Below are 27,976 nucleotides of genomic sequence, written 5' to 3' on the forward strand. Positions count from 1 at the left end.
TTGGCTGTAGGAGCATACAATTACGTAAATGTTTTAATGTGCGATAGACTTTTAATTATCACGGTTTTTGAATTGTAAAGAAGCAAACGTGTCAAAATTATTTGAGCAAAAACAGACATAAAACAAGCATTCATAGTAAAGGGTGTCCCCGAAAGTAAAAGCACGATTTCTAAATGACGTATCTAGTAAACGGATGGCGCAAAACAGCTGATTCTTGATATGCTTGATTGTTTACATACATTCAGAGCTACTAGATAGTGCATTAAAACTATTTTTTTCAATAGCGCCTGTAAAAATGCGAGGCATTTCCGTCGAAAAGCGCAAAAGCATTATGCACAAATGGTGCCTAACATTTCGCTTAGTCAATTAGTGAAATCGGAAGGTGTGAGTATCGGAGCCGTACGAACCGCCATCCAAAAGTTTCAGGAGGAGTCCAGCTTCGAGAATACGCCGAAAAGTGGCCGAAATCCTGGTCCTGTCGATCAGCGGTTGGACCGGGACATAGCAAACCGGGACGTGCCAAGGCAAGATTGAATTTAAAAACGTATAAGAAAGGAAAGAAACCGAAACGGAGTACAAAACAGGCCTCATGCGTTAAATATCGGGCTCGGAAGCTGTACGACAAGATGCTGTGTCGCCAATCCTCATGCATCGTGATGGACGATGATTCGTGCGTAAATTTTGACTACAAAACTCTTTCGGGGAGTCAATATTACACCATTCGTCGAATCGACGTTTGCTGCTCATGATACGAAATCATACTGGTCCAGTGTTGTTTTGGCCAGATTTGGCCTTTGTCCACTATGCTAAAGACACGATCGCATGGTATGAAGAACATGAAGTACGGTACGTGCCGAAGAAAATGAATCCCCCGAACTGCCCTGAAGCCAGACCGATTGAGTTATTTTGGGTGCAAACCATGGCACAATTGAGAAAGCATTTTAAAGCTGCTGAGAACATCGACAGTTTTCAAAAAGACTGGAAGAAAGTGTCGAAAATCGTCCGGGACAAGTCTGTGCTGAGCCTGATGGGAGGCGTCATATCAAAAGTGCTATTATTGGAACACGATTATATTTTTAAGTTTTTTTTTAAATAGTACAGAACACTCCACCAATTCTATTTATCAAATAAACATTAAGTTTCGGGAACAGGCTTTTTTTATCTAACTTTTAAATCGTGCTTACACTTTCGGGGACACCCTTTATTTAATTGTTATTTAAAACCATTAGCTATATTTCGACACGATTATGTATGTGGACCGTTCCATAATTCTATCCTTATTGAACATTCCCCTTTAGCTAAGGCTGTCTATCCGACTACATAGTAAATAAATCTACTAAGCCAGAAATGGCAGGTCGTCACACCAAGAAGAGACATTTTATGTTGCAAACGCATTATTTTTTATTGGTATTTTATCGGAATATCCGATAAAATTTTCGATTTTTGTAGTTAAGACATATTTTTCGTCGAAATTCAAAATTCTTTGAAAGTTAACTCATTACAAAGCTTTTTACAAAATAGCTTCCAACTCTAGTTGAAATTGATGTTCGAATATTTTTGAACCTCTCTCGTTCTCTCTTTCATTGCGCCGGTACATAAATATCAATTTTCTTCCAGAACATTCTTTTCGAGGTATATGTGTTTCCGACGAGGTATTTCGGCGATCGCGGCAGGTGATTCTTATTTAACCTTGCTTCTCACGACATGGATAAGCTCTATCAATGGTAAGCAAGGGTAACTTCGGATGTTGTTCATAGTTCTTACATCGGGTTGCGGAATGAATAATTTTGTTTAAAGAACTGCATCCCAATAATTTGACTATGTCGTTTGTTCACAAATGTATTGCAACACGTGCTGGACACGTGCTAAAACCAAAATTATCCGTAGAGTACATGTCCCTGATACACTGAACTCTGCGCTCTGCAGCGATTATGTGACCGTCCGCCAATACGAAGCCAAATAGGCGCGGCTTCGTATGAGCTAACATTTATTGTAGCTGTTCTTGTTTGGTACCAAAAACTGTGTATTAAAGTTCTAGGTAAAAGATTTTTGTAATCTTCCCCCATAGGGTTTGAAGCTACCTTGGAGATATTTGTGCACTATGGGCTCGAATTGGTCATGGAATGGAAAAAAGGAAATTTTATGGGGTTTGTTTAAATGTATGTTTCCGTTGTTCTAATAGTTAAAAACAATGGTATTAAATTATTATGATTAATAATTAATAGTGATTAATTATAGTTATTAATCTTAATTAAATTATAATAAGTGAAGGAAATTTTTTTTGAAAATACTAAATTTTAGGGATTGAACTTTTACAATATTAATGATATAATGGTGATTATTATTTAAATAGCAACATAAAAATATTGTTATGAATATTTATAAAATTATGTTAAATGGAAAAACATTGTTATAATATATTTTAATAACAAAATGGGCACAAAAGGTTTTATTAGGTAAAAGCTTTCAAAGCATCAACCAACGGTTTACCTTCGGCGTAGTTATCGGTTTTAAGATCACGCGCTTGCTGTCATGCTAAAAAGCTTGTTTTGATTAATATACTCGCAGATATTACCGAAAAGCAGAGATTAATATGCTTTAAATAGACACATCGTACATTGTAGTAATCAATTTACGTCGTTCCTTATACAAAACAAAATTGTTAACCACATTTATTTGTACTTCTCTTGACATTCACAGGGCGACTACATCAAACATCCTGTACTGTACGAGCTGAGCCACAAGTATGGCTTGCCGGACAATGTGTCCGACCATCTACTACCCGATCGGCTTGAGGAGATTAAGGAGGCAATCCGTCGTGAAATCCGCAAAGAACTTAAGATTAAGGAGGGGGCCGAGAAACTGCGTGAAGTCGCTACGGATCGCCGTTCGCTATCCGATGTTGCATCGATTGTTAAGAAAAGCAACAACAAACTGGCCGAACTCAAGTCAGAACTGCACGAGTTGGAAAGCCAAATAATCCTCACTCAAGGGAATAGTGTCAGCAATAATGGGGGCCATGGTAAGTATACACAGTTGGGTAGTGATTTTAATTATCTTTTAATACCAGTTTGAGTTAATAATGAGTTATTAGTAAGATGTTTTTGAAGAGATTGCTTGGGATATCTCACAGCACCTTTAAAATTTTCCAAACATGTACAAAAAAAATGCGCATCACTAAAATGTACGAAAAGTTTGTTATTTATGATGTGAAGAACAAACGTTAATATTCCATTTTCTATGAAACTAGCTATATCGGCCCGGCTACAGGGCTACGCAAGAGAACTATGCAGTGTACTCAAACTTCTTCTTCTTTATCGGCACGACATCCTCAGGATGTTTAAGCCTACCATTTTTAGCTTTTTGACTTTATTTACCCAAAGGATAGTCAGTGCTGCGTACGTAGGTTTGGTGGTCCAGATAGAATTTTCCCTTGGTCGTGTCGTGTGCAGACGGCGGCGCTACCAATACACCACCTGGCCGCCTCGTGCTCAAACTTCTATGTTCACTTTTACTTCAACGTATTCATGTATTCTATTACTTGAAAGGGATTTCCGACCTCAAGATTTTCATATTTTTTCATCTGTTATTAAATTATCCTACCGCTAGATGCTAGAAAAGAATTTAGGCTTGTTTTCACTTCCGTAATATTCGCCAGGTATTACCATTGCGATACTCGTGGTTTGATATTGTTTTCTTTCACCGATTGAACCGTGAAAATGTCCTGCCTGCGTATTTCGTAACAGTATTGCGGTGAAGCATTGTGTTTAGTATTTCGATTGTCACAATTTTTGCAAGTTTGCAAGCCGATAATGATGTTATAACCGATACAATCTGTCAGTGTACTACGACATAGCTCAGCATTGTCATAGAATATGAATAACATCATATTGCAATCATTAGAACTCTCTTTTCCGTTTGATATTACAACCTCATGGTTCTTGGAATACCATTTCTGTCTTCGGAACCCGGACCTAATATCTTCGGAAAACTGGGGACAATTACGTTCAACTCCATGAGAAACTGACCAAATACTTTATGATATCCCCGTGTAGAATACTGTTCAAACTCAAGGTCTGTGTAGGATAGAGGTCGAGTAATATAGAGCAATTTGACAAGTAGCCAAAAGTTCGTTACACGTGAAAATGTTTACAATTCATTTAAATGTTTTGTGTGTAGTTATGTTGATTAATCGGGTCGGTCATAGCAACAAGATTTTTATTGTTTTAGATTTGGTTGGAAATTTGTGTTGCTGTTTTTCGATTTTAGTCCGGAATAAGATCTGCAGATCTTATTGGCGATTGGTGTTAGGTATGATTGTTGTTCAAGGCAGGTGAAAAGGCAGAAAATCGGATTTTGTAAAGCGATCATTTGGCAACGAGTAGGTGAGGCTCTTCACATACGAGGAAGAGGATGAGGCTCATCATATCTCCCGGTTCACAGTACGACGTGAAAGTCCGGTACTGTGTAATCAACCCTTGGTTTAGAACACTAATAGGTGATGACCACACACCACTTTATAAAACCATCAACAGTTTGCTGTTTTAACTAAAGGCATTCAAAACGAAGGAAAACTTTAACGACCAAGCTAATTGTGAAACTTCGCGATATAGTAAACAAGTAGGCTAGACGCAAGGAATCTTGCACGGGCGACCAAACGTCAAATGAAATCCAAAATGGCGAACCCAAGGTCTGTGTAGGATAGTGGTCGAGTAATAGCCAAGATAGAGGTTCGCCATTTTGGATTTCATTTGACATTTCGTCGCCCGTGTAAGATTCCTTGCGTCTAGCCTACTTGTTTACTATATCCCGATTAATCAACACAACTACACACAAAACATTTGAACGGAAAAGGGCGTCCAAACGTCAAATCACGTGTAACGAACTTTTGGCTACTTGTCAAATTGCTCTATATTACTCGACCTCTATCCTACACAAACCTTGGGCGAACCTCTATCTTGGCTATTACTCGACCTCTATCCTACACAGACCTTGGTTCAAACTACATTGCTGTAATCTTGGTAACATTTGCATCGTTGTTAGACTGAAATTGTTCTAAAAACCATACGGTAACCAAACCAAACATAACCAAACATGAAAAAAGATACTTGAAGAAATCAAGTATGCGATAGAAAAACGATGTGTTCAGTGAAGAACCTATCAAAGTAGTCTTGCTAAAACATTGTTGGCGTGTGCTGTGGATGGCTGTGGATTGTGTGTGCTGAAAGCGGTCTCGTTTTTTTGCATTGATGCTTCGTGGGGTTATATCCCTAAAATTTGCTACTGACGATCAAATTGTGCCTGAGCAGCACATAGTGCGTTTCATACAATGCCATAATTTGTTTCATACTGATGTAAATGTGCAAGTGTAAATGTGACGAAATGATCGCAAATGTCTTCACCGAAGTGGTTCAAAATTTGCAAGAAACTCGGCCAGGAAATCGGTCTAGAAATTCCTGGATTTCTTGACGCACGGACAACCGACCTAAAATTGGAGCATCAAACTTGATATGCGAAAATCAAGCGTACGATAGAAATTCACGTTAATGGATCGAAGAATGCTATAAAACATGGTCAATTATAGAAAAAGTTCCGTAAGTAAAAACTCACCACAGAAATCAACCGTTTTTGTTAATCGCCTAAAACATCAACATGAACCTAACGGGCTTCTACGAAATTTCGCTGATTGTTACCAAGCAGCAAAGAAGTAAACCGATTGAAATCTGTACATTTGGTGAAAAAATCGTAGAAGGCGTTGGAGTATTAAGAAATCGTAAATGTACGTAAAAAAAGTGATCCAAGTAGTGGCGTTATGGGTTTCCTTAGCGCATACAAACGTTTATATATAGAAGACTAGCTTAACGGCCCGGTTACAGGGCTACGCAACAGAACTTTAAAGTGTACGCAATAGAACTTTGTTTCCGAGACCCGAGACTTTGCTCGTGTTTGTTCGAACATGGAGGTAGTCTTTCAATGAAAAAACTTGACCTAGCATTTTAGTTTTCAAATGCTAAAAGCTGTGCAAATCTAACTGGCTGTGCCACACATAACTCAAATTAATATTATTGTATAAAATTTGCGTTGTTTGCGTTGCGACAGGAACCGACTCTTGCACCAGGACTTTCATAAGACAATTGAACAAATGTGGTTGCAGATTTGGTACGGTTTGTTCAGCACCAGCAAGATCTATCAACCCCGCGAAGCTGTGCCTAACGTTCTCGCATATATTTCAAACGCTGCATTGCATACCGACCACCTTGCTGAACTTGTCGACACGGTACTGCTGGAACAGTCACCCGGTACAATACATCAAAGAATAAGCGATATCCTGCCAGGATATGCGATATGCGGCATATTCACGTGGAGTAATTTGATTGCATGAATTTTCCTCTGCATACGACTCCATCTGTTAAAAAATCCCAGAAATTTCAGGCCAATATCTCTTGATGTTGTGCTTGTGTAATGGATTATTGAAGCACAGACGACTTGCAAATAAAAAATTTACGCGGCTAAAAATCTTCTTGTATCGCAAAAACTCCAAGCATAGACGGCAACAATTCTGCAATCGCAAACCTGAAATATCCGGTGAAGTACAATGATCAAGATGATGATGGAAGCCAGTTCTATTGGCTGATATGATTTGAATTGATAATTGTTACATATGATTTTACCGAGCTTTTCATTCAAAAGAAGTTTCCTATTTGCATTTGATGGCGTTTTAGCCATTGGGACTTGACTCCACAAAATTCTGCGTTTCCAGAATCCTGGTTACCTGTTTTGGTAAAATTTTCTCTATTTCAACAGTAAAAAACATAGCACAACAACAAAAGCAACTGCTCCTGAAAGAGTTTAAAGAAGAGATGTGAAATTAAAATTGCTCCACACAAATAAATGCGCTACCGTCGCTATCATCTATGCGTCGCTACCAACTAAAATTTTTATAGCGATTTGTATGTATTTCCATGATTACTAATGTAAGATTTTTTTTCAGATCCCATTTTATCCACAGTCATACCGAGTGGACCACAATTAACCGCTAACGATAAACTACTCATTTCACTCGAGAAGCAGCTTAGCATTGAAACGAAGGTGAAAAACGGTGCCGAAAACATGATCCAATCGATCTCTGGTGGTCACCATGGTCGCGATAAGAAACTGTTAGCAGAGGCACATCAAATGTTGGCTGACTCGAAAGCAAAAATAGAATACCTGCGGCTAAAGATCCTAAAAGTGCGTCAAAATAAACTAAATTGCAAAGTTTCGGAAGAAAATGGCGGAGAATCAACGACAGCGATCAAACAACCTCAAGAACTTGAAACGTCACTGGATGATCGAATTGAGGAGCTGCGTCATCGACTTCGTATCGAAGCGGCTGTCGTTGATGGAGCGAAGAACGTTATCCGTACGCTCCAAAGTACAAAGACGATTGATAAAAAGGCACTGCAAGAGGTATGTATCGTTTTTTTATTGCTCTTGGCTTAACGACCTAATAGGTCATGTCTGCCTTTTGTAGCTTACTAAAGTAATTTTACCACGTAGCCGGATAGTTAGTTCTTGCGATGGGTGAACGTTTCGGATGGTATTTTGGACCGGCCCTGTCGTGCGGTTCTGGCTGCGCTACCAAATATACTATCCGTATGTATCTGAAGAGGACGAATTGCATTGTCGATTTTTGTTTAGCTTTAAGGCAAGCATTCAAGTAACAACCTATCTCATCTGACAAGTGTTAAAGATGTTTTAATTGATTCAATTGAAGATTCAATTGAACAACTTAAAGGTTATCTGCGTTTCAAAAACAATCGGAAACTCTTTCTTATGTTTTGCGACGTGCTTTCTCATATCTGAAGTTTTAGAGTTAAATTTTCAAGTCTTATTGATTGTACCACAGTTTTGGTTTTTATTGAACCTTAGTCTTACGGGATGATTTAAACATCTTTCGGCATGCTAATGTTATTATCAATTTAAAAACTTTTGTAATTGCATAAAAGATCGCTAAGAGGAAAACGAGCACATCCAGAGATTCGCGCTGGATGAAATTCATATCTGCACCTGGATAGTGTAGCTGAGATGCTCCTCTGTGTCGGGCGACATACTCCACCCAATAGCAAGCAAGATCCATGGCGTTCTGCGGTCGGTCTCGATATAGGTCAGAAAGAGTTTTTGCTCGTTCCGCGAACCTATGCTCCCGCAGCATAATGTTGATAATACGTGAAAATGATTGCTCGTCTAGCTCCTGGTAATCTAACTTCATTGCAACGCCTTCTTCTACCATGGATTGAATGTTTTGGAACTGCTCCGCGAATATGGGAATACCCAAAACCGGCACACCATGGTACTTGGCCTCAGTCATACCACCAAGGCCACCGTGTGAGATGAACAACTTTACTTTTCGATGCGCTAGAACATCATCCTGCGGCAACCACGCTTTCGAAAGTACATTTGAAGGAATATTCGGAATACGATCGCTTTCCCACTTCCACAGCACGCGTTGTTTGAGTTGAGCAAAGGTCTTCAAAATTGCATTTAGCTTCGCCTGGGGAAGGTCAGCCGATTTGAGATTTGAACCAAGACAAAAGTAAACGACACCATGCTCTGCTCCGTCAAGCCACTCGCGAATATCTTCGGGGAGTGGTTCTGGTTTGGACTTGATTTGTAACCCACCTACCTCCACCATATTTGGCAAGTACGGGCGTGGTATGGTCTGCGAGAAGTGTGTATTGAGCAGGACGAGCGAAACATTACGACGCACTTCCTGGAACGGTGGGTAACGATCTGGCGGGAAGTTACGTTCGTAGTATGAAGTTTGTACATATTCTGATACCATGGTGACCACGTTTTCGAAACCGGCGAAGAGTAAATTCTTTACACGACCTAAAAAATCCATCCTGTTCTTTCCACCGATCATAATATGCGGAACTGTTGCAATGGCTCTCGGATTGCCCACAAAGTCGGCCGTCATTTTCGTCATACCGGCTGAGAACAACACTACCGTCGGTGCGTTAAAATGCGGCCCAAGTCCCAGGACAAAATCGACCACAAAATAGCCAACGATCACCAAATCGAAATGCTCGTGCTTAAGTGCCTGAACCTTGGCGTCTTCCAATGCCATCTCTGCCGTACGGAATTGACTCTGGAAAAGGTGCATCATACTGGCCATCGAGTGACCTTCATCATTTTGCAGGAAGTCCCTAGTCATCTGCCCAAGATCGATTTTATGTACCAGGATCTCCCGATAATTGGGTACCGGTTTGGAAAGTTTAAACGGGCTCACCATTGTGACCTGCAGGAATGAATGCGTTAGTTAAGAGTCGCTTTTAGACAGTCTTACTCACATCATGCCCTCGCTCTGCCAATCCTCGCAGTAACGCCTGCCCGACGAGCACATGCGATCTGCTGGAACTTGGATAAATGCACAAGATTCGATATGCTGCTAACTGCGCAAAACAGCAACACAGTATCAGCCAAGCGATCGCAACACTCTGTCCGAACTTCATTTTAACTACAGTCTTTGTGGACAGTTCACACGCATCTGTAAATGCTCATTCATCGGACGTTTAATGCAGTGTCCGAACGCTACATCGCTTTTTGATTTTTTGCTTCTTATCGACGAGATAGTAGTTGTGAGCAGAATCGAAAAACCGATCCATGAATGGAAGCTTGCATTGGAATAGCTGCGTTTACACCAATACACTTGTACAAAGAGGTTGTAGAAAACATTGAAAGATTTGTTTATCTCCACATATTGTTAATTGTGTTCACAGTTTTAAGTGTGTGTGTGTGTTTTCAACATACGCCAAGCCTGATGAGCTGTAGCATCTATCATCAGTGCTCGCATAGAAATTTGCTGTATCATCGTTTGTCATTTCGGTTGTTTATCAATTCCTATCCAAACAACAGATAAGATAACACATAGTCAAATATCTAATGAAACAATATAGCTGACCAGTCTAACCGTGGATCATATAGTATTTGATGTCATCATTTATTTTTATTACATTATTGTACATTTGATTAGTAAATTACATTATTTTAACCAGAGAGGGTTAATATACTCCAGCATTTGAACTATATTTTAAAGTAATAAATCAACCTCTTAAAGAGTTTAATGCAGCTACCATCATGCAACTAACTCTTCTTATGTTTTTTTCGTTGATTTCTGGACCGATGCACCGAACAAAGCATTTTTTACAACTCGTCCTATGATTAAAACCAATTTGTACATCATATAAAGCACAACAAACAAAAATGCATATACATCCAGCAGTGCCGACTGAAAAATGTTCAGATCTGCCCCTTGATAATGTAGATGTGGCGCCCCACGATGGCGAATGACATACTCTATCCAAAAGACTCCGGTTTCGAGGGTTCCGATTGGACGATCATTGTACAGTATGGAACGTTCCTGAATATGGTCACGGTATTTGGGATCACGGAGCACTTCCTGTACAGCACCGCTTAGCAGCGGCTCCGTTAGATCATCGAAACTTACCGAAAGACCCCACCTTTCCTTAACGACCTGAGCTACATTACCGTCCTGATCACCAAACATGGGAATACCGACGATCGGTACACCGCAATACATTGCTTCAGTGATACTGCCTAAACCTCCATGCGTGATAAATAGTTTGAGGTTCGGATGTGCCAAATTCGTAACCTGCGGCAACCACTTGCCGATAAACACATTTGATGGCCGGTTTGGCATTTCATCCTGGTCCCACTTCCAAATGACGCGTTGTTTTAATCCACGAATCATCGTTAGAATAGCATCCAGTTTATCCTGTCGCATGTTCGAACTGTGAAGATTAGATCCGAAGCTTATAAAGATAGCTCCATCACGACCGGCGTCGTCAAGGAAATGCTGCAAATCTTGGGGCATTGATTCGGGTCTGGAGTTTATTTGAATGCCACCCACCTCAACCATATTGGGAAGGTAAGGTCGTGGTACGTATTGCGTGAAGTAAGTGTTAAGCATCACGAGCGACACATTTCGCATTGCCTCATCGTAGCAGCGAAACCCTTTTTCGACGGGGAAATTCGATCTCCAATGTAAACGATGAAGTTATTGAAGACAGAAAACTGTTCAATTCCTGTTCATACTTATAGTAGGACAGTTCCTTGTGTCTTATATACATGAGCATTATGTTCTCCATTCCATGAATTACAGTGTTGGCAACACGATCAAGGAATGTCATTGAATTTCGTAGTAGCATGTGCGGTACGGCGGCAACCTTGGCTGGATTGCCTATAACGTTGATTAAACCCGATGCGGAAGCAGAGAAGTAAAGCACCGTCGGACAACGGAACAATTCCCCGATGCCGATTATAAAGCTATTTATGAAAAAGCCAACGATTGCCAAATCAAACTGCTCCTCTTGGACAAGACGAAGAAATTCGGGTGCATTAATGGTAAGATTGGATGAATCTTGCGCCGCTCGGAAAATCTTGGGCAACAGCTTCATCATGTTTCGACTTCCTCATTGCATAAAGTCTTTCATGATTGTAGAAAAGGCGTCCTCGATTGGCACGTACACATCTCGGTAGTTCCTCGGTGGCCTCTTTAGAGGAAACGCACTGACCATGGTGACCTTTTGGAAGAAGAAACATGGTACGGATCAAGGTTTCATATCAAACATTACAAATCGTTTTGTCGGTGCATGGTAGAACTTACCTCATGTCCACGGAGAACCAGTTCTTTGAGTAGTGCTTGAGCTCCTAAAACATGGGATTTACTCGCGGTCGGAAAGACGCATACAATTTTTGCTGACTCAGCGTGACTGATCAGCAACATCAGGGTTGCCATCACCACGGAATTGAAGGTCAATTTTATCATTATTCCACTTTTTTTCTTGTCACCTCACACGTACTATTGAGAGAGAGAGAGGGAGAGAGATAGAGAGAAAGAGAGAAAGGGAGAGAGAGAGAGCGACACCGGATCACATACACAACACACAATAGCCTAGATCCGCAGAAACGCAAACACGATAGAGAAAGAGAGAGAAAGGGAGAGAGAGAGAGCGACACCGGATCACATACACAACACACAATAGCCTAGATCCGCAGAAACGCAAACACGATAGAGAAAGAGAGAGAAAGGGAGAGAGAGAGAGCGACACCGGATCACATACACAACACACAATAGCCTAGATCCGCAGAAACGCAAACACGATAGTCGCACGATCGCAAACGATGCAATGCTGCTCCAACTAACGATGGGCAATGGTTTTAAACGAATAGAACGTTCGATACAGCTCTACCGATCCCAGGTATGATGGAGATCCGCATTTCGGCACCGATAGAATGAATGTCACATGCTTGTTCACATGAGGAGTAGCAACCTTCTACCTGTTTTATGTTCTCTGTTCTCTTTTATGAATGTATGCGTCGACGGACGGAGTCATATTACAAATACTTGAATACGGAAGGTAAACACGATTACTCAAGAAAACATGGTCAGGGTAGAACACCGCTGTAGATGTGTCATGATTGGCACACATCCAAATACTATCAGACATCAGATTACGCAACATGTGGATGGGTCCGATTCCATACCAGTGAACTGTAAAATATCTAGCAATAGAGGTAGTGCCTTCCCACACACTCACACATACATACTGACATATTAGCACCACATTCAAGCAGAGTTACCCAAGCACCGTGCATGTGTGTTTGTTCGTTTAGGTTTTCGTTATGTTGTGTCTCGTTTATCCCCGGGTTGACAGCGGCGGATCAAACGGCAGGCGGTGTAGGCGGTCGCCTTGGGCCTCGCCGTGTTGGGGGCCCCAAAAAATTTGTGCCGATTGTGCGATTTTTGAAAATTTAACAGCAGAGTTAATTTATAGCTAAAAAATTAATTGAAAAGGTAAAAATTTATCAAAATATCTTCCTTGGTCATATAAAACATTTGTTTCTATGTGATAAATTAAATGTAGAGAAGAATATCGACTTTGTGACTTTAAAGTATAAACGAAATTGCACCAGAATTTCCGAATGTATAGTACCAGGAGAGCATCCACGGAAGAGGTAGAACCTAGTACAGCAAAATTCCGCCCTGGGCCTAACAAGGGGATTGATCCTCCACTAGATATGATGTCACTTCTTAAACAACTTGCTTATTCGCAGTTGTTTTTTCCTGTATCGTGTTTATCGTGTTCGTATTGTAATTCACTTTTTCACTACCCTTTGCTATTTAACGTAACAAACACCACTTTCGATGCTGACATTTCGGTTGTTGGGATTTATTTTTGACGTTTCATCGTAAGCTGAAATGAGAAACCTCGTCTAACGGTTCTGTTGGTGGTAGAAAATGGCAAAAAAATCACAAAACACTGACCACTGCTATGTGCGTGTGTTGTATTCTTGTGACGAACTGATCGGTTATTAGTAACAGAATGGCGCTAGTGGTCTGTGGTTTATGTTAGAAGCTAGATGAGGCGATCGTCTTTCTTGTGTGTTTTTGTACTAATTACATTTAACTGATAGACAGATCAATTGATAGCGTGAAAGGTAATGGAAGATGGCCAACGATATCGTCTTGGTAAATTTAATGAAGTACAGGAAGGTCGCACCCGGAGTCGTACGAAGAAGTGCAAACACGGTCATCATCATCATCAACATAAAAACCACGTCGAAGACGAAAATCCAACGAAGCACAAACAACAATGTCAACACCACAAACGTGATCATCGTCGGCATAGATCGCCATCGGAGGTTAGTTAGATAAGTGTAGCAAAAGCAAATGTAAATCCATCCTCATCGTAAACGTGTCTCGAATGACTTAATTGCAACTTTTCAACAAAATCCAAATAAATCCACTGCTGCTATTGAGAGAATTGTTTAAAATAGAGTCGATTCCGCCATTCGTCAGCTTGGGAAGAGGTACCACCGCCTCGTGAATGGTATCTAAAAAAACACAATAAGCGTAGCTGTATTGTATGGTACTGGCCATTGTATTAGTTTGTTGTACAACGTATATTATTATTCATTGATACATTTTTTTTTTGAGAAATTATAGGAAATGTCAATTATATGTCTTCGATTTCCTGTAGTTCTAACGCTCTCTGCTCTAATGCCGTTCTTCCATTCTTGTTAGGGTGTCTAGCAGTTGTCTTTACATCGACTAGTGACTTCACGACAAACACACATGTTATGTTAAAGATACCACATATTTTTTCGGTCCACATTACGTAATCTGTCAATCGGTGCTAAACAGTTATCACACTTCCCTCACGCATACACAAACAGACAGATTGCACCTAGCATTTAACGATTGTCGCCTGAGATGACTGCCGCTGGGATATTATTTTTCTTCCGAAAAATTGTACAGGGAGTTCCCGATATTCACAGTACCTCCATTACGCAGATTCGTAGATACACGGTTTTTAAATTCTTAATTTGCAAGCATGACGGTGACTCTTGGATTCGACGTTTGCGGAAATTCGGGTCACACGGATCTCTCGTGGATTATACCGGCCCACTTTAATAGTGTATATCGGAAACTGTCTGTATTAATTTTTGTTTTGTACTGATAATATTTATTCGTTCGAGGTTTTCATCTTCGCATCTTCGTGTTACGGAAGGAAAATGGGATGTCCAACACGATTGCTTGTTTATGTAAGCACGCACGTTGTTGGTTTTTAGATCGTCGAAGTCGGTCGTTTGCTTGTTTACCCGTTGTTTAGTTAAGGTAATCTTTAGGGCTCATAATCGATGGGCAACCGCGACAATAATACCTTTATTCGTGGTTTGCTTGGTTGTCCGTCGTTTAGTTGAGACAATCTTTAGGGCTCATGATCGATGGGCAAACGCGAAAATAGTACTTTTATTTTCTCGTTTTGTTTGTTTTTTTTCAATAAATTGTAATTTGTAACTGCTGATTTAGTACAATTACGAAATTTTCAACAAATAGAAAAAATTGTTGAATTTTGGTTTCATCCTGTTGCAACCGTTGACTCGTAGAAATTTCCTATCGATGACTCAATTATATCGTTGTATGTCTTCGTTTAATTTTGCAGTGATTAATTTATGCACTTATTTAAATTTGTTTTGTAACCATTTTTTGTGTAAGCTCATTAGGTTAATATTGGTAGTAAGTGGTGGCTGCTAGTGGTTAAATAGAAAATGACATGCTTTATAAAAAAATAAAAGCTGGTTTAACATTTGCATTCTTTTACATCAAACGAAAATAACCTGTCCTATAACCAATTCTGCTACTCTCTTGTAAGATTGATTTCTTGAATTATTCTGAGTGATTTCAAGCACCATTTGACAACAAGTCAGTAGTTTCGGTACGATTGTATCGATCAGCGGTTTGAATCGATGGCTTTTTGTGCGTTATTTCCTAACAATCGTTCTTTTTTTTACTGATGCTATGATCGTTTGAATACCAACTGAACCCGAAACCATTGTTACGAAATAACAAAAAACGAAACTAGCCAGCTTGTGTTGTTAGCGTCGCGGCTTCGGCCGGTCTAAACGAGCCGAGAATTTAACCGCGAAGCGCCCTACGATCGAGAAGCGTGTGTATGTTTATACCAGTGCGACGGTAGGTGTAAAGTAGTGACGAATTTCCGATATGTGGTTGTAACGCTAAAGAAATATAGTCTGCCATTCCGTGAACGTGCAGTCGTGTCTCAGATTGTCCTATACGCGTCAAGCAACACCATTTACTTGTTTGCTGTTCGGTAGTGCGTGATGAACGTGGTAGTACGTGATCGTGATGAAAGTGGGACGATCGATCCCATAAAGTGATGGTTTTTAAAAGTACCAAACGTGTATTAATCGACCGAACGCTGATGCCCAGTGTGAAAAGAAATATCAATTGGAAGGATCCATTGCGCCACGTGTTCCCAGGAATTGTTTTAATGGAGACGCCCAGTGTTTCACGGTGCAAGTGAATTCTGTGTCAGTGATGTATTATAAAGCAACAATAATCATATGCAGAGTTTCGTCAATTGATATGTGCAAATTTGCCAGGAAAAATATATTTTAAAATTCGACATTAACCAATTGTGTCAAAACCTGCGATGACGGTAGACCGAGATTCGTCGAGTGAAAATCTAACTTGTCTCAGTTCAGTCACGCGTAAGTGTAATCAACATTGAGCTCCAAACCCTTCATCATTCCGATCACTATCTCTGCTCGTTGTTAATTCACACGAATCTCCTCTATTTATATATCCCGTTCATCAGCAGTGTACTCTAGTGGCTAAAAGGGAGCAAAGCAATAAAACCACAGAGCAAAGGGGAAAACGAAGAAATCAGCACGCACGCACGCACGCTCAAGCAGACGGTGTTTGAATACTGTGTTTTTTGTTCTTTTGTACTTCAGTTAATTTTCTCACAACTTTCCTATTTGTGATGGTTTACAAAGCCTCGTCTGTTTTTGTGCGTTGTGTATTGCCGCCTGTATCGTGTCACAATTCGGTTTCATTCTACCGCATAATTGGAATGGAAGATTGCCAACTAGAACGCATGTTGTAAGAAAATCAAACAAACGTTTAACCTAAAGAAGGAAAAGGGTGACAGGACAGGGGTTATTAGTGTACAACATATCAGCTGCATCAACGATAACGAATACGGCATGTCCGCCCCCGGACCACAGCCACCCTCAGAAATCACTGCCGAATGGACAGTTCATGCACAGCTCACGCTTTCCTCGATTTCTCCCGCTACATTCATTTCGGCAGACAACAGCAAACTCCCTTCGGATGTTCCTCCGAGTTCTACGGCCGAAGAATGCACCGAGGTCCAATCGCCAACTCCAGAACCCAACATTTCCTCTCCGAGCGCTCGGGAAACTGGGGTCGATTCGAATGTTGCCCCTCAGCAAAACTTTATAGCCTCGCCTGCTCCTACCCTACCAGCTTCCTCATCCAGCGCAGTTCTGAGTCCAGTAAAGGTTGTTTATAAATTCAGCACGACTGACCATCCCTTGCACCAGAAACAGACCAATTTGTCCTCTGCTGTGCCGGTCGGTGGTAAGAGTAACGTTATTTTTAACACCGATCCATCATCACCTGCCACACCGGTCGCGCTCGCTAAGGTGAGACAGAAGAAACTGCGTGTTTATGACATACTTGCTCTGAATTTATTATTTTTTTCATCGTTGTGCATGGTTGAGTGAGAAATATGTTGGCCATATTCAACTCGAGTGGGTGTTTAGTTGCAAAACGTCCTCTATCGCTATCTTCGCTGGTCTTATGTTGTGTGTTGTCCCCGAAAAATGGGGTAATGCTAAACTTACTGCATTCCATTCGTATACGCAAGAAGCTGCAAGGGCATCAAGTAAGAACTTCCCACTTTTTTAGAATGTTTTCACCCTCGATGGAGATCTCTTTTGAAGAAAATAATTCGATGTTTTTTTTTTTATAAAAGATATGTGTTATTTCAATATTCATCCGAGCTCTTGTTTGTAGCAAAATCTACTGTTAGAACAAATTTTTGGTAGTTTATGATTTCATTTTAAGTTTTGTTTAATGGCGAAGTAGTATTCGACCTATGTTTTTCTTAGGTTGCTTTCAAGTCACAATCTTTATTATTGGAATCGTTTTCAGTTTGAATATCGATTCTTGTCGGTTGCACTCTTCTTGCTGCAAAAACGACTGGATGCAATTTATGATCGAATCTATCTCATAACACTGGATCCCCCCCTATATATACTGTATTGCATATACACCTAGACTTCAACTGCTGAAGGACCTCCACCACCGTGTACAGAAAATACGGTTCAGCTGTTCCCCAAGTGTACCAGCACCTGCAGCATCGTACTGACTGCCTGTACTGATATTGTACCGACGACCGACACACTGCCTTTTACTGTTAACAAGTGCCAATCTACCAACAACATTGTAGTGGACAAAAGTACCAACTTTCCCGAAAAGGTATTGAATGCTAGATTTTGAAAGCTACTTTTTTACCTTGCTGGAGGAATTTGATTGAGCTGCACAATTTCTATGTCGTTCTGAAACAAAGTCTGCCAGCAATTCCAAAGATGTGAGCTGTCAAACGAGTGACTGGGAGACAAACAGGCAAGAGGATAAGGATGGCGCTGTCAAGCGTCGCGGAGTACCCCACAAATCTACCACTGATGGGAGTCTTCTTTCACCGCCTCCGAGGAGACGTGAAGATAGGTTCGATTCGGTTAGTAATCTGCTGCATTTATTGCACTCATTGTTATGAATTTAAATGACAGTGATAACTCTTCTGCTCGTTCGCTCAATGTTTCAGCTTGTTCGCAAATCGATATCCCCGCACATCAATCCACTTGTCTCACCAAGTAATACGATACGATCGCAGCAATCAAGTGTGCGGGATACTTCGGTGGCCAAAAAGAAACCACGTACGGTACACATTGACGTGTACTGCACCGGTTCAGACGCGGAATCCGGATCCGATTGTGATTCGTGCTGTTCCTTCAACGAGGGAACCAAATCGCTACCTTCGTCAGGGATGCGATCAGCTACTTCGTCCAATTCGTCTGTATCATCGGGTAGCCGATTTGACACAAGCCATATGATGGAAATGAAGGCAGCGGCGGTATACCCTAACATCGACCCATCGCATCCAACTGTGTATGAGTCGGAGGAGATAAGGGTGCGTCACAAGCGTGTCGGAAAGCATGAAGTGCCCAGGCGTTTGATGCAGCAAACTATCGGTAGTATAGGTTGTATTTAGTGTAGCTGGTAGTATTGTACAAGTGTGTTTATTTGTTGTAGATCAAAACACGCTTTCTACCATTGGCAGTCTGAAGCGTACTGGCTCGGCACGGCATGGGCGCCCCAGGAGAAACACAGCGATTGACGAGATCAGTGAATCGAAAAAAATCCTTTTCAGCAAGCATCTGGGTGAAGTGCCTCAGCAACAGAACGAGGAACAGATCCAGGATGCATTTAGCACATACTTTCGACAAGATATAAGCGACGATGCAATCAGCTCCAACTATGCCCTCTCAGCTGATAGATCAACACGTCGGGACGTTACCGGGAGCAGTCTCTCAAGTGCATTGGCCTGCGGTGGGTTCTACGAGGATAATGAGGATAGCGATATCCATAGCAAGCTGAATCGTAGTGGTACCACCGCGACCCAGTCGGATAGTTTTGAATACGACAATAGCGAGGATCGGTATCGTATCCACGAAATGGAACATGTTTGGAAGCAACACCACTGGAAATCACCATCGGTAGAAAGAAGACTCCTTCAGATGCAAAATTCTACGGTACCATCGCCATCTTGCCATAGTCCTGAATCAGAGCATAATCTTACCGAGTCGGATCACAGCTTCGTGTATGACGAGGCACCACATCCGCACGCCTCAAATCCATCCCTGAACGAATACAGTGATTCAAGTCCTTCAACAGTTAAGAGTGCTTCCCAACGAGCATCGAGTAGGCCGAACCGGTCAATTTTGTTACAGCAACAAGCCGTTTTTGCTGCAACGCTGCAATATAAACGAGAGTTTTCCCCAGTAGAAGGTTACACCAACGAATACCTGGCGATTGCACGGCGATTTGGCAGTCTCATTACGGGTCGCCGCAAACCCGGCACTCACATGGGACCGGTTCGTAACCCGGAGTGTCCCTGCGAGCACTGTCGACGTTGGGTTCTGGAGCGTGACTCGGGTAGCGACGTTACTCTTTTGCATGAACGTGCACTTTCTGTGGACGGTATGAGCGCACCGAACGGTATCGTCGATATGCGTCGGCAGTTTCACCTGAGAAACACCTATGTCCGTGAAACGTAACCTGTCAGAATGCGTTGTCAGTGCATTTTAAACACTAATCCTTTGTATAATCTTCTTCAACTGTATGTCAATTGTAGGATTATAGGTTTCGTTACAAAGATACAAAATTGTAATCGTGCTATAAATTTGAGTATGCTTTTATTCAATTAACAGTACCATCCGTCCGTCTTGGGTATATTTTCGACAATTAGCACACCCGGTGTCATCTTACCAGAAACCGAGCAATCAACGCTAAAATAATACGATCCGTTATCTTTATCGGTACGATTCGGCTGAGCTGTGCAAGTAACGAGTGTTTCGTAATTTCATATTAATTATTTACTTATCAGCTTTTCGGTAGAGCATATTATGATGCGCGTTGGAATGCAAAACATCGACCCATATGCAAAAGTTTACGTTAGCAATATTTCATTACTTGCATTTTCCCCACCTTATATTATAGTGGAAAATGTTCACACCAAGGTGTACTTCCTAGAGGAATGTTTCTGAAATAAAAGAAATACTTGCAAGAAAATGCCCGATCAACTTCATTTAGTTCAAAAGACCAATCAATGCGTTTTACTACGTATTCAAACGATGTCGTACCGATGTAGGTAACCAATGCATCAGGGGTTTGTTTGTATGATTGATTGCTTCAAATTTTTCGTATAGTATATTTTGTTAACTTTATCTCTTCATTTATGTTTTCTCTCAAAATAAGGCTCAAGGTCGTCTATCGGATTCATCTCGCAAACTAGACCTGCTGCGGAAGGCATTAGATCTACGGCGACTGGAACTTCCTCCCGATTGTCCCACAGCACAACAGCTAAAAGCAGAACTTCAAAATGTACAAGCATCCAGCCCTGGTCCCGTGCAGTACACTATGCGTAACTCCTTTCGGGGAAGTGCACAGGGTCGGCCAACGCAGAGTCATCAATCGTTTATTCGGTGTGCCACCGTCACCGGTAAGCTGGAAGTACGTCTAATGGGCTGCCAAGATTTGTTGGAAGACGTGCCTGGTCGATCGCGACGTGACAAGGATGCTGGTTCATCCAGTCCGGGTGATCTAAAAAGTTTCGTCAAGGGTGTCACCAGCCGCAGTTCTTCGAAGAGCTACAGCGTCAAGGACGAAACGTCGTCAGACATTATGGCGGTGATCAAGCTAGACAACATCACCGTAGGGCAGACGTCCTGGCGCCCTTGTTCACAGCAGGCTTGGGATCAGCGGTTCAGCATCGACTTGGATCGATCGCGTGAACTGGAAATTGGCGTGTATTGGCGCGACTGGCGTTCACTATGTGCGGTCAAATTTTTACGCCTAGAAGAGTTTATCGATGACATTCGGCACGGTATGGCGTTACAGCTTGAACCGCAAGGTGTGCTGTTTGCCGAGATCAAGTTCCTCAATCCGATGATCTCCCGTAAACCAAAACTGCAACGTCAGCGCATGATCTTCAACAAGCAGCAGGTGAAGAACATTCCTCGCGCCAAGCAGATGAACATCAACGTTGCCACCTGGGGTCGACTGCTGAAACGCAACACTTCGGGCAGTGCACCGACAACGTCAGTACCTGGTGCACTTACCAACACACCTTCGCTGGGAACGACGACAGCTATTTCGCCCATGTTAACAAGCCAGACGTCGGGATCTTCAGTGACGACCCTTTCCACGTCGGGATCGATCGTATTGTCGTACGATCCATTGCAGGACGATCCTGTGGAAACATTGGGGGAATCGGCGGATCATAACGTCATCGGCCTCGGTGGCGGTCGTCCACTCGGTATGTTTTTTATCAGTTCAATTCAATTTCGCGTGCACCATCAGTTTAATGGCAACGTAATATTATTGGATGCTTTTGTTTGTTACCATTCTACTTCTGATTTCTAAGAAACATTGATTCCAACAGATGCATGATCTTAGCATATCTTCAATTAAAGCTTTTTTCTGATATTGTTGCATATGCGTTAAACAATTACATTTCTGAAAGACAATGTGTTATTTTTGACCCTTGTTTTTGGTCTAGTAATCTAAAGATTATATTCAGTTTAGGAATAATAGATCATACTGTCTCTATTCTTTTCCTATTTCAAACTTCCAGCGGAAAGCAAACCAGTAATAACATTTTACCGTTTACTTTTAGGTATCCACGGTGTCGGCGTATTGCCAGAAAGTCCGTCGTCCCACTCTCTACAAAACCAGGGAACACCAACGGCGGGACGTCTTATTCCTTCACATCAGTCTATCAGCACGCCATCCAGCTTCCGACTGAAAAAGCAGCCGACACCATTACCACGGCAAGCGACACCACCAAAAATCGACCCCGAGGTAAGGAGCAACACGTCGTCCAAACCTAGTGTTATCGTGATCGCTTTCGGGGTATCTACGGTTGAACTTTTCCAGCGTGGCAGAAGAGCTTGTGGAAGCCTATTGCTGTAGAAATTCGCTCCCCGGTGCAACGATAGTCTCCCTTACCTTACAATCCCTATGGCTTACCGCTTATCGTTGTGTGTGTTTGTGCGCACATTTGTGTTTTATATTTTCTAGTGACATGGGCCATGTTTCAGTAACCTGAGGATTTACAATCGTAACTTTTATCTCTTATCACTCACTGACCGTCTTGCTGTAAAACCGCTCGGGAGGAGAGGAGAGTATGTAGACGTTTCCTCATTGCCTTCAACATTTTTTGAAGCAGTACCAGTACTGTAGCAAGAGCTTGCTTCTTACGTACTGGATTTCCCTCAGTTGTGACAAAGTTAGTGTTGTTTTGGTTCAGTTGGAAACGTTCCAAAGCGAACATGCAGCTGAAGCGAAGAAACGCACTTTATAATCCCGATCGGCAATTGATGCGTGGTAGACCTGTTGTGTCTTCCATTGCCAAGGACCCCACTGTTCGTGAGTCAGAAATTCCTCTGTTTGTAAAGCGTTGGAAAGAACAGAATCGGGTCGGTAGTGAATGCTTCCAAACCATTATTGTGTTTCATTGCGTTGTCGGATAGCACAGTGTTAGTAAGATGTACCAAGGAGGATCATACTTCTTCCAGAAAAAAGCACACACGCTTACAATGACATCTTCGACACTAGCCGCGACATTGCTGATACCCAATGCTGCCAACATTTTCTCTATTTATTTTCTATTCTCTTTGTATTCTTTTCCACCCCTTCGCGCCCTGCTCGTTTTCCACTCGTGCTGGTTTTTTTCTCTCTTCTTATGCACAGTTGGAGTATGCATTAAGCAAATTCGATTTCCTTCACCAGCACGATAGTCTTATTGGTGTTAGTTTGTACGATAACCAGCAGCAGCAGCAGCAGGAGCCGCCGGTACTAGCGATAAATAATTATGATAGCAGCCATACCACCCGTAATGATGTCGATGACGACGATGTGCCACCGTTGCCTTCGACTCCGCCGCCAGCGCTGCGTTCCGTCGGCGAAAGTCACCTGGCCGCGACACCAGTAATATTACAGAAGTCCCTGTCCGGTGATTTGCTACGGCCAGTGTTGTCGATGCCCCCACCGATTCTTTATGGTGGGTATAATCGCGACAGCTACTACAGCACCGTATCGTCGACGGGTAGTCCGATCGTGGAGGAACCGCCATCACCTGCGTCAAATCATCAGCTTCAGCGTGCACCATTCCCGGACGACGATCTTATATTCGACAATATTATTGAGGTCAGAGACTGCAACCGTACATCGCGCATTCCGCTTTCTCATTGCAAACGCCAAAAACATGTGACTGCAACCAATTTTTGTGTGTCTTTTTTTATTGACATCGATGTTTTTTGTATTGGTGTCGTAAACACGTGTTTTAATTGTGCCTTTTATCCAGACTTTCACAATTTCATGCTTTCTATCCATTACGAGTGCATGCTGCATTGATTAACATGTTACATAACAGAGTTTTTTTTATTTGCGTAATAACGGTCGGGCCGTATATTTATGTTGTTTGTGTATATTTATACATGTTTTGCATTGTAGAAACTCTTTCCTAAATTTGTTTGATTTGTTGCATACGTATAAAACAACTAACCTGTATCTTTTGGCCATTTGTTGTTAAATTTTATTCCACATTTAACAAACAGAAACACATGAATTCTAATATTCCTTGAGAAGAAATCACGTGACGACGTTCCTTTTTAATATTAAATATATTCTTAACTGTTAATAATGCTAAAGAGCTCACGGAGCATACTGATAAGCTGTTCATTGAATTGGATTTTTTCCATTTTGTGGTTAAATATTCGATTTTGATTGAAAAAAAAAAATTTGTTGTATGTGTTTTTTATTGTTCTTTAACTTAAATTAGCTTAATGGGTTTTATACATCTTTCATCTGCTGCAGTTTGTTACTTTATGTTTTGTTCGTTTTGCTGACGTGGAATTTTACACTTTTGTCTTATATGCTGCTTTTCTTTTTTAAAAAAAGGTTTTTTTGCTGTACATCACTTCTGCCGACCTGATGCTGCCTTACTTTCGGACATGCTCTTCGTATTATTTTTAATGTTATTTTATACAAACGCTTACTTTTTCAATTGCCTTTCGGCTGCAGGATGCGTCGAGATTGAATCGTTTATTTTAAATACCTTCCTTTTTTATTCCCTTTATATCCGCACAGATCCTCCCGTTTGAACAGCTTACGATCGGTGGGAATCTGGTGCCACCACCACTGCCTCCCCATCACCACCAACCATCGGCAACGTTGGCAGCCCAGCAGGCATCCCTTGCTGCCGCGGCCGCCCTTCAAGTTCAACAGCAACAACAATTCTACCAACAACAGCAACTTTTGTTAAAGCAACAGCAACAACAGCAGCTACCGTCTGTATCGTCTTCACTGTCGCAACATGTTTGTCAAGCTTCGAGTTCTGCCGGTATGGTAGACGTCGGCGGCGTTGGTGCGGTAGCATCGGGCGCCGCAGGACCGCCAGTGAATCGTCGCGCGGGTCCAGCAGCTCGTACCCTTCAGTACCGAGATAGTGCATACGAAAGTCGCCGACAGTCACAAGCACAGGTCGGCGCAGGTATGTGCATGGACAGCTTCCAGCTGCTGAGCGTACTCGGTCGTGGCCACTTTGGCAAAGTAATACTTGCGCAGTATAAAAATACTGGTGAATATTTCGCCATCAAGGCGCTGAAGAAGGGTGATATAATTGCGCGCGACGAAGTGGAATCGTTGTTGAGCGAGAAGCGCATTTTCGAAGTCGCCAACACAATGCGTCATCCATTCCTGGTGAACCTGTTCTCTTGCTTCCAGACAGATGTAAGTACACGGTAATGGTGATAATCCTACTTCTAACAACAAGTAGTATGACGTTTCATTCCTTTTCGACTGCAGCAACATGTCTGCTTCGTGATGGAGTATGCGGCCGGTGGTGATCTGATGATGCACATTCACACAGACGTCTTCTCGGAACCGCGTGCCGTCTTCTATGCGGCCTGCGTTGTGCTCGGTTTGCAGTATCTGCACGAAAGTAAAATTATCTACCGTGATCTCAAGCTTGACAATCTTCTGCTGGATACGGAAGGTGCGTAATGATAGCATATTAGTTTAATTACAGAACCCGTAAAAGTTATGTTTCGTTCGTAGGTTATGTAAAGATCGCGGATTTTGGTCTCTGTAAAGAGGGTATGGGATTTGGAGATCGCACTGGTACGTTTTGCGGGACGCCCGAATTTCTGGCACCAGAAGTGCTCACCGAAACTTCCTATACCCGGGCAGTCGATTGGTGGGGCTTGGGTGTGCTGATCTTCGAAATGCTCGTTGGAGAGGTAAGATAATCTAAAGCCAAAGCCTATAGAAGAACAGCTTTAATTCATTGTTGATCAATGTGGTTTCTCGTAGTCACCATTTCCAGGCGATGATGAGGAGGAAGTGTTCGATTCGATTGTAAACGATGAGGTTCGCTATCCAAGGTTCTTGTCGCTGGAAGCAATCGCGATTATGAGAAGGGTATGTAACACATTTGAGATTGAGTTCTACTACAAAGCGAATGGCTTATGGATGTTTTCTTCTATTGGAATAGTTGCTGCGCAAGAATCCAGAACGCCGACTCGGTTCATCAGAGCGTGATGCCGAAGATGTTAAACGTCAAGCCTTCTTCCGTAACATCGTCTGGGACGATCTATTGCTCAGAAAGGTGAAACCGCCGTTTGTGCCAACGGTTGTAAGTATCGCTATACAAAACAAACTTCCACAGCGCAGCAAACGTTATCAAACACCCCTTTACTACTACCCAGCGCTCACCGGAAGATGTTTCCAACTTTGATGAGGAGTTTACGTCCGAAAAGCCAGCCCTAACGCCGCCGAAAGATCCACGTGCACTTACAGACATCGAGCAAACTTACTTCAAGGACTTCACATACATGGCCGATTGGTGTTGAAAACTGGGTAAGCTAACTAAGAGCCTATCTAACTGGCGAAACAGGGGCAAATCCCTTCGTCGTTTGGCAACTGTATCGTTTGTTAATAGTTTATAGATTAGATGAAAACCGAAAACAGATATGAATAAAGTATATCGGCTCAAGGTGTATCTGTTTCTACGGGATTAAAAGTAGAATAAAGTACCACACAGGCATTAGAATTTGTGTGCAAAGGTCGGGACAGAGGAGATCGCAGAACTGTGTGTGGTCTCTAACAGAGAAAAGGATAAGGATATGCAACTATGAGTGCGTGTGTGTATGTGTGCCTTTAATCTGAAAAAGAGAGTCACAAATTGCTGTTTTATGCTGTTAGGGCTAGATAGTTAGGGAATAAAATAAATTAACAATTGCAAGCAAGTTTAACTGTAAGCAAGTAGCAGTAGTATTGACACAACAGACGGACACATCAACGGGAGATCTCGTTCAGTAAGATGATGTCAATCTTGGGATAGCAGTGGTCAATAGAAGAGATCACTAAACAAAATGGGATGCATTGTTTTGTTTACTAATACTGACATACACTGACTTATTTTACAGCACGTATAAAATAAACGATTCCACACGGAAGTTTTTGTTTCCATGTTGTGCGATATCCTGAGGTTAACATTTTTTATCATGTTCGCAGAGCATTCAGTTCGAATGGCACTCATCGAAATTTCGAAGTAGAGAGAATGCGTTAATAATGAGGTAAAGGTATAAGAAATTTTCCCGAGCGAAGCTAGAAATAACATATAAATAGACTGAAAAATGGCATGCAAAATCATATATGTGAGTAACACAATATTTTACGAAGCAATAGCAAAACAACACCCAAAACAATATCGCAAAGAGGGGATAAAGCACTAAAAGAGAATTTGCAAGCTATTGCAACATTGTTGCTAACAAACGAAGATAGATAGACGAATTAGAGTTATATTTTCGCCTTTGTCAACGAGCCCTTGTTTTCGTTGCGCAAAATCAAGCGTCAGTGCTGCGTGAATTGTGCAACAAATTTTTCAGGAATAGCAAAAGGCTTATACAAAAGGTATAAAAATAAAAATATGAAGGTACACAAAGGTACGCAAAGGATCGAGAAATTAAAACTAAGTGAACCTTAACTAACCCATACGAAAATATCACAATACATTTTTAAACCGGCTTGGCACTGTAGCAGCATCGCTTGAGTTGGTGCTATAATACGGTTGAACACAAAGGGTTAAGTTGAGCACCCTTGCTTATGTTTTAAAAATGGGTGGAAATTGCGAGATTTCTTGGAAAGCTCGTGAAAAGAAAGTCCTTATTAAAAAGCTACTTAAAATTTCAATAATCATTTTATTTCACCATCATTATGATTACTAGAATCTTAAAATGACAAACTATCACATGACGCAATGCATTTCTTTTCGTTTCACACATAAACCTGCTTCACGGTAGGCTGAACAGTAGTGTGTTTACGATTCGAGAAAAGAAAAAGGGATGCCACTCTTGCCTGAGTAGTTCTTTTGTCCCAACTAGCTAATCGGCCCGGTTACAGGGATATGCAACAGAATTCCGTTGTGTGCGTAAACTCAAAGATGTTTAAAAAGAGGGTTTCTTCCCAATTGGTGGACGTTGATATTATTTCATTTAGTTTAATAATTTGTCTAAACTATTCCACAAAGCATATTCCAAGTCACATAGAGCTATTGTTGTTATTTTAGGGTTTTACAGATATTGAGCCTTAGCGGCTTCGTCTCTTAGTCTGAGATAGCCATTTGTCTGATCTGGACATCTTGCATCGTGTTTTAGATATTTGGCAAATGTAGTTTATTAGTCCCGAACCATGGTCAGTTATCACGAATGAAATATAACGTACAAATATACG

At 41.6% G+C, this 27,976-nt stretch overlaps 2 protein-coding genes and 1 pseudogene across 3 annotated transcripts in view; 2 read left to right on the plus strand and 1 right to left on the minus strand.

Annotated features, from left to right (window-relative positions):
- The window catches only part of LOC128304276 (serine/threonine-protein kinase N), a 49,113-nt gene extending 21,915 nt beyond the window's left edge, over window positions 1-27,198 (plus strand). Inside the window, exons 1-12 of one of the 2 annotated variants that reach the window (XM_053041438.1) lie at window positions 1,646-1,724; window positions 2,701-3,022; window positions 6,992-7,449; window positions 20,438-21,497; window positions 21,858-22,042; window positions 22,934-23,389; window positions 24,332-24,973; window positions 25,049-25,238; window positions 25,301-25,482; window positions 25,556-25,663; window positions 25,737-25,877; window positions 25,951-27,198. In XM_053041438.1, the coding sequence (XP_052897398.1) occupies window positions 1,722-1,724; window positions 2,701-3,022; window positions 6,992-7,449; window positions 20,438-21,497; window positions 21,858-22,042; window positions 22,934-23,389; window positions 24,332-24,973; window positions 25,049-25,238; window positions 25,301-25,482; window positions 25,556-25,663; window positions 25,737-25,877; window positions 25,951-26,094 (3,891 nt within the window). In that variant the 5' untranslated portion in view covers window positions 1,646-1,721 and the 3' untranslated portion in view covers window positions 26,095-27,198. Of the gene's footprint in view, window positions 1-1,645; window positions 1,725-2,700; window positions 3,023-6,991; window positions 7,450-20,437; window positions 21,498-21,857; window positions 22,043-22,933; window positions 23,390-24,331; window positions 24,974-25,048; window positions 25,239-25,300; window positions 25,483-25,555; window positions 25,664-25,736; window positions 25,878-25,950 lie in introns of those variants that run through there. The other variant, XM_053041437.1, reaches the window with a different exon arrangement.
- Window positions 9,974-12,305, minus strand: LOC128304278 (UDP-glucosyltransferase 2-like; annotated as a pseudogene).
- LOC128304277 (uncharacterized) lies at window positions 16,569-20,094 on the plus strand. The gene is made up of 6 exons (XM_053041439.1): window positions 16,569-17,040; window positions 17,678-17,878; window positions 17,970-18,137; window positions 18,225-18,651; window positions 18,713-19,998; window positions 20,067-20,094. Exons 1-5 carry the CDS (start codon window positions 16,579-16,581, stop codon window positions 19,735-19,737), a joined length of 2,283 nt encoding a protein of 760 aa, XP_052897399.1. The 5' UTR covers window positions 16,569-16,578; the 3' UTR covers window positions 19,738-19,998; window positions 20,067-20,094.
- Window positions 27,199-27,976: the final 778 nt, after the last annotated feature.

This window comes from Anopheles moucheti, chromosome 3 (assembly GCF_943734755.1).
Source record: "Anopheles moucheti chromosome 3, idAnoMoucSN_F20_07, whole genome shotgun sequence".
In the NCBI taxonomy this organism is placed as follows: domain Eukaryota; kingdom Metazoa; phylum Arthropoda; class Insecta; order Diptera; family Culicidae; genus Anopheles; species Anopheles moucheti.

Bases quoted from the DNA above. Each gene is read 5' to 3' on its own strand.
- LOC128304277 (XM_053041439.1), top strand. From the start codon at position 16,579: ATGTCCGCCCCCGGACCACAGCCACCCTCAGAAATCACTGCCGAATGG. The intron at 18,138-18,224 runs GTTAGTAATCTG...TCAATGTTTCAG, and splicing joins GTGAAGATAGGTTCGATTCG to CTTGTTCGCAAATCGATATC. The intron at 18,652-18,712 runs GTAGTATAGGTT...TATTTGTTGTAG, and splicing joins TTTGATGCAGCAAACTATCG to ATCAAAACACGCTTTCTACC.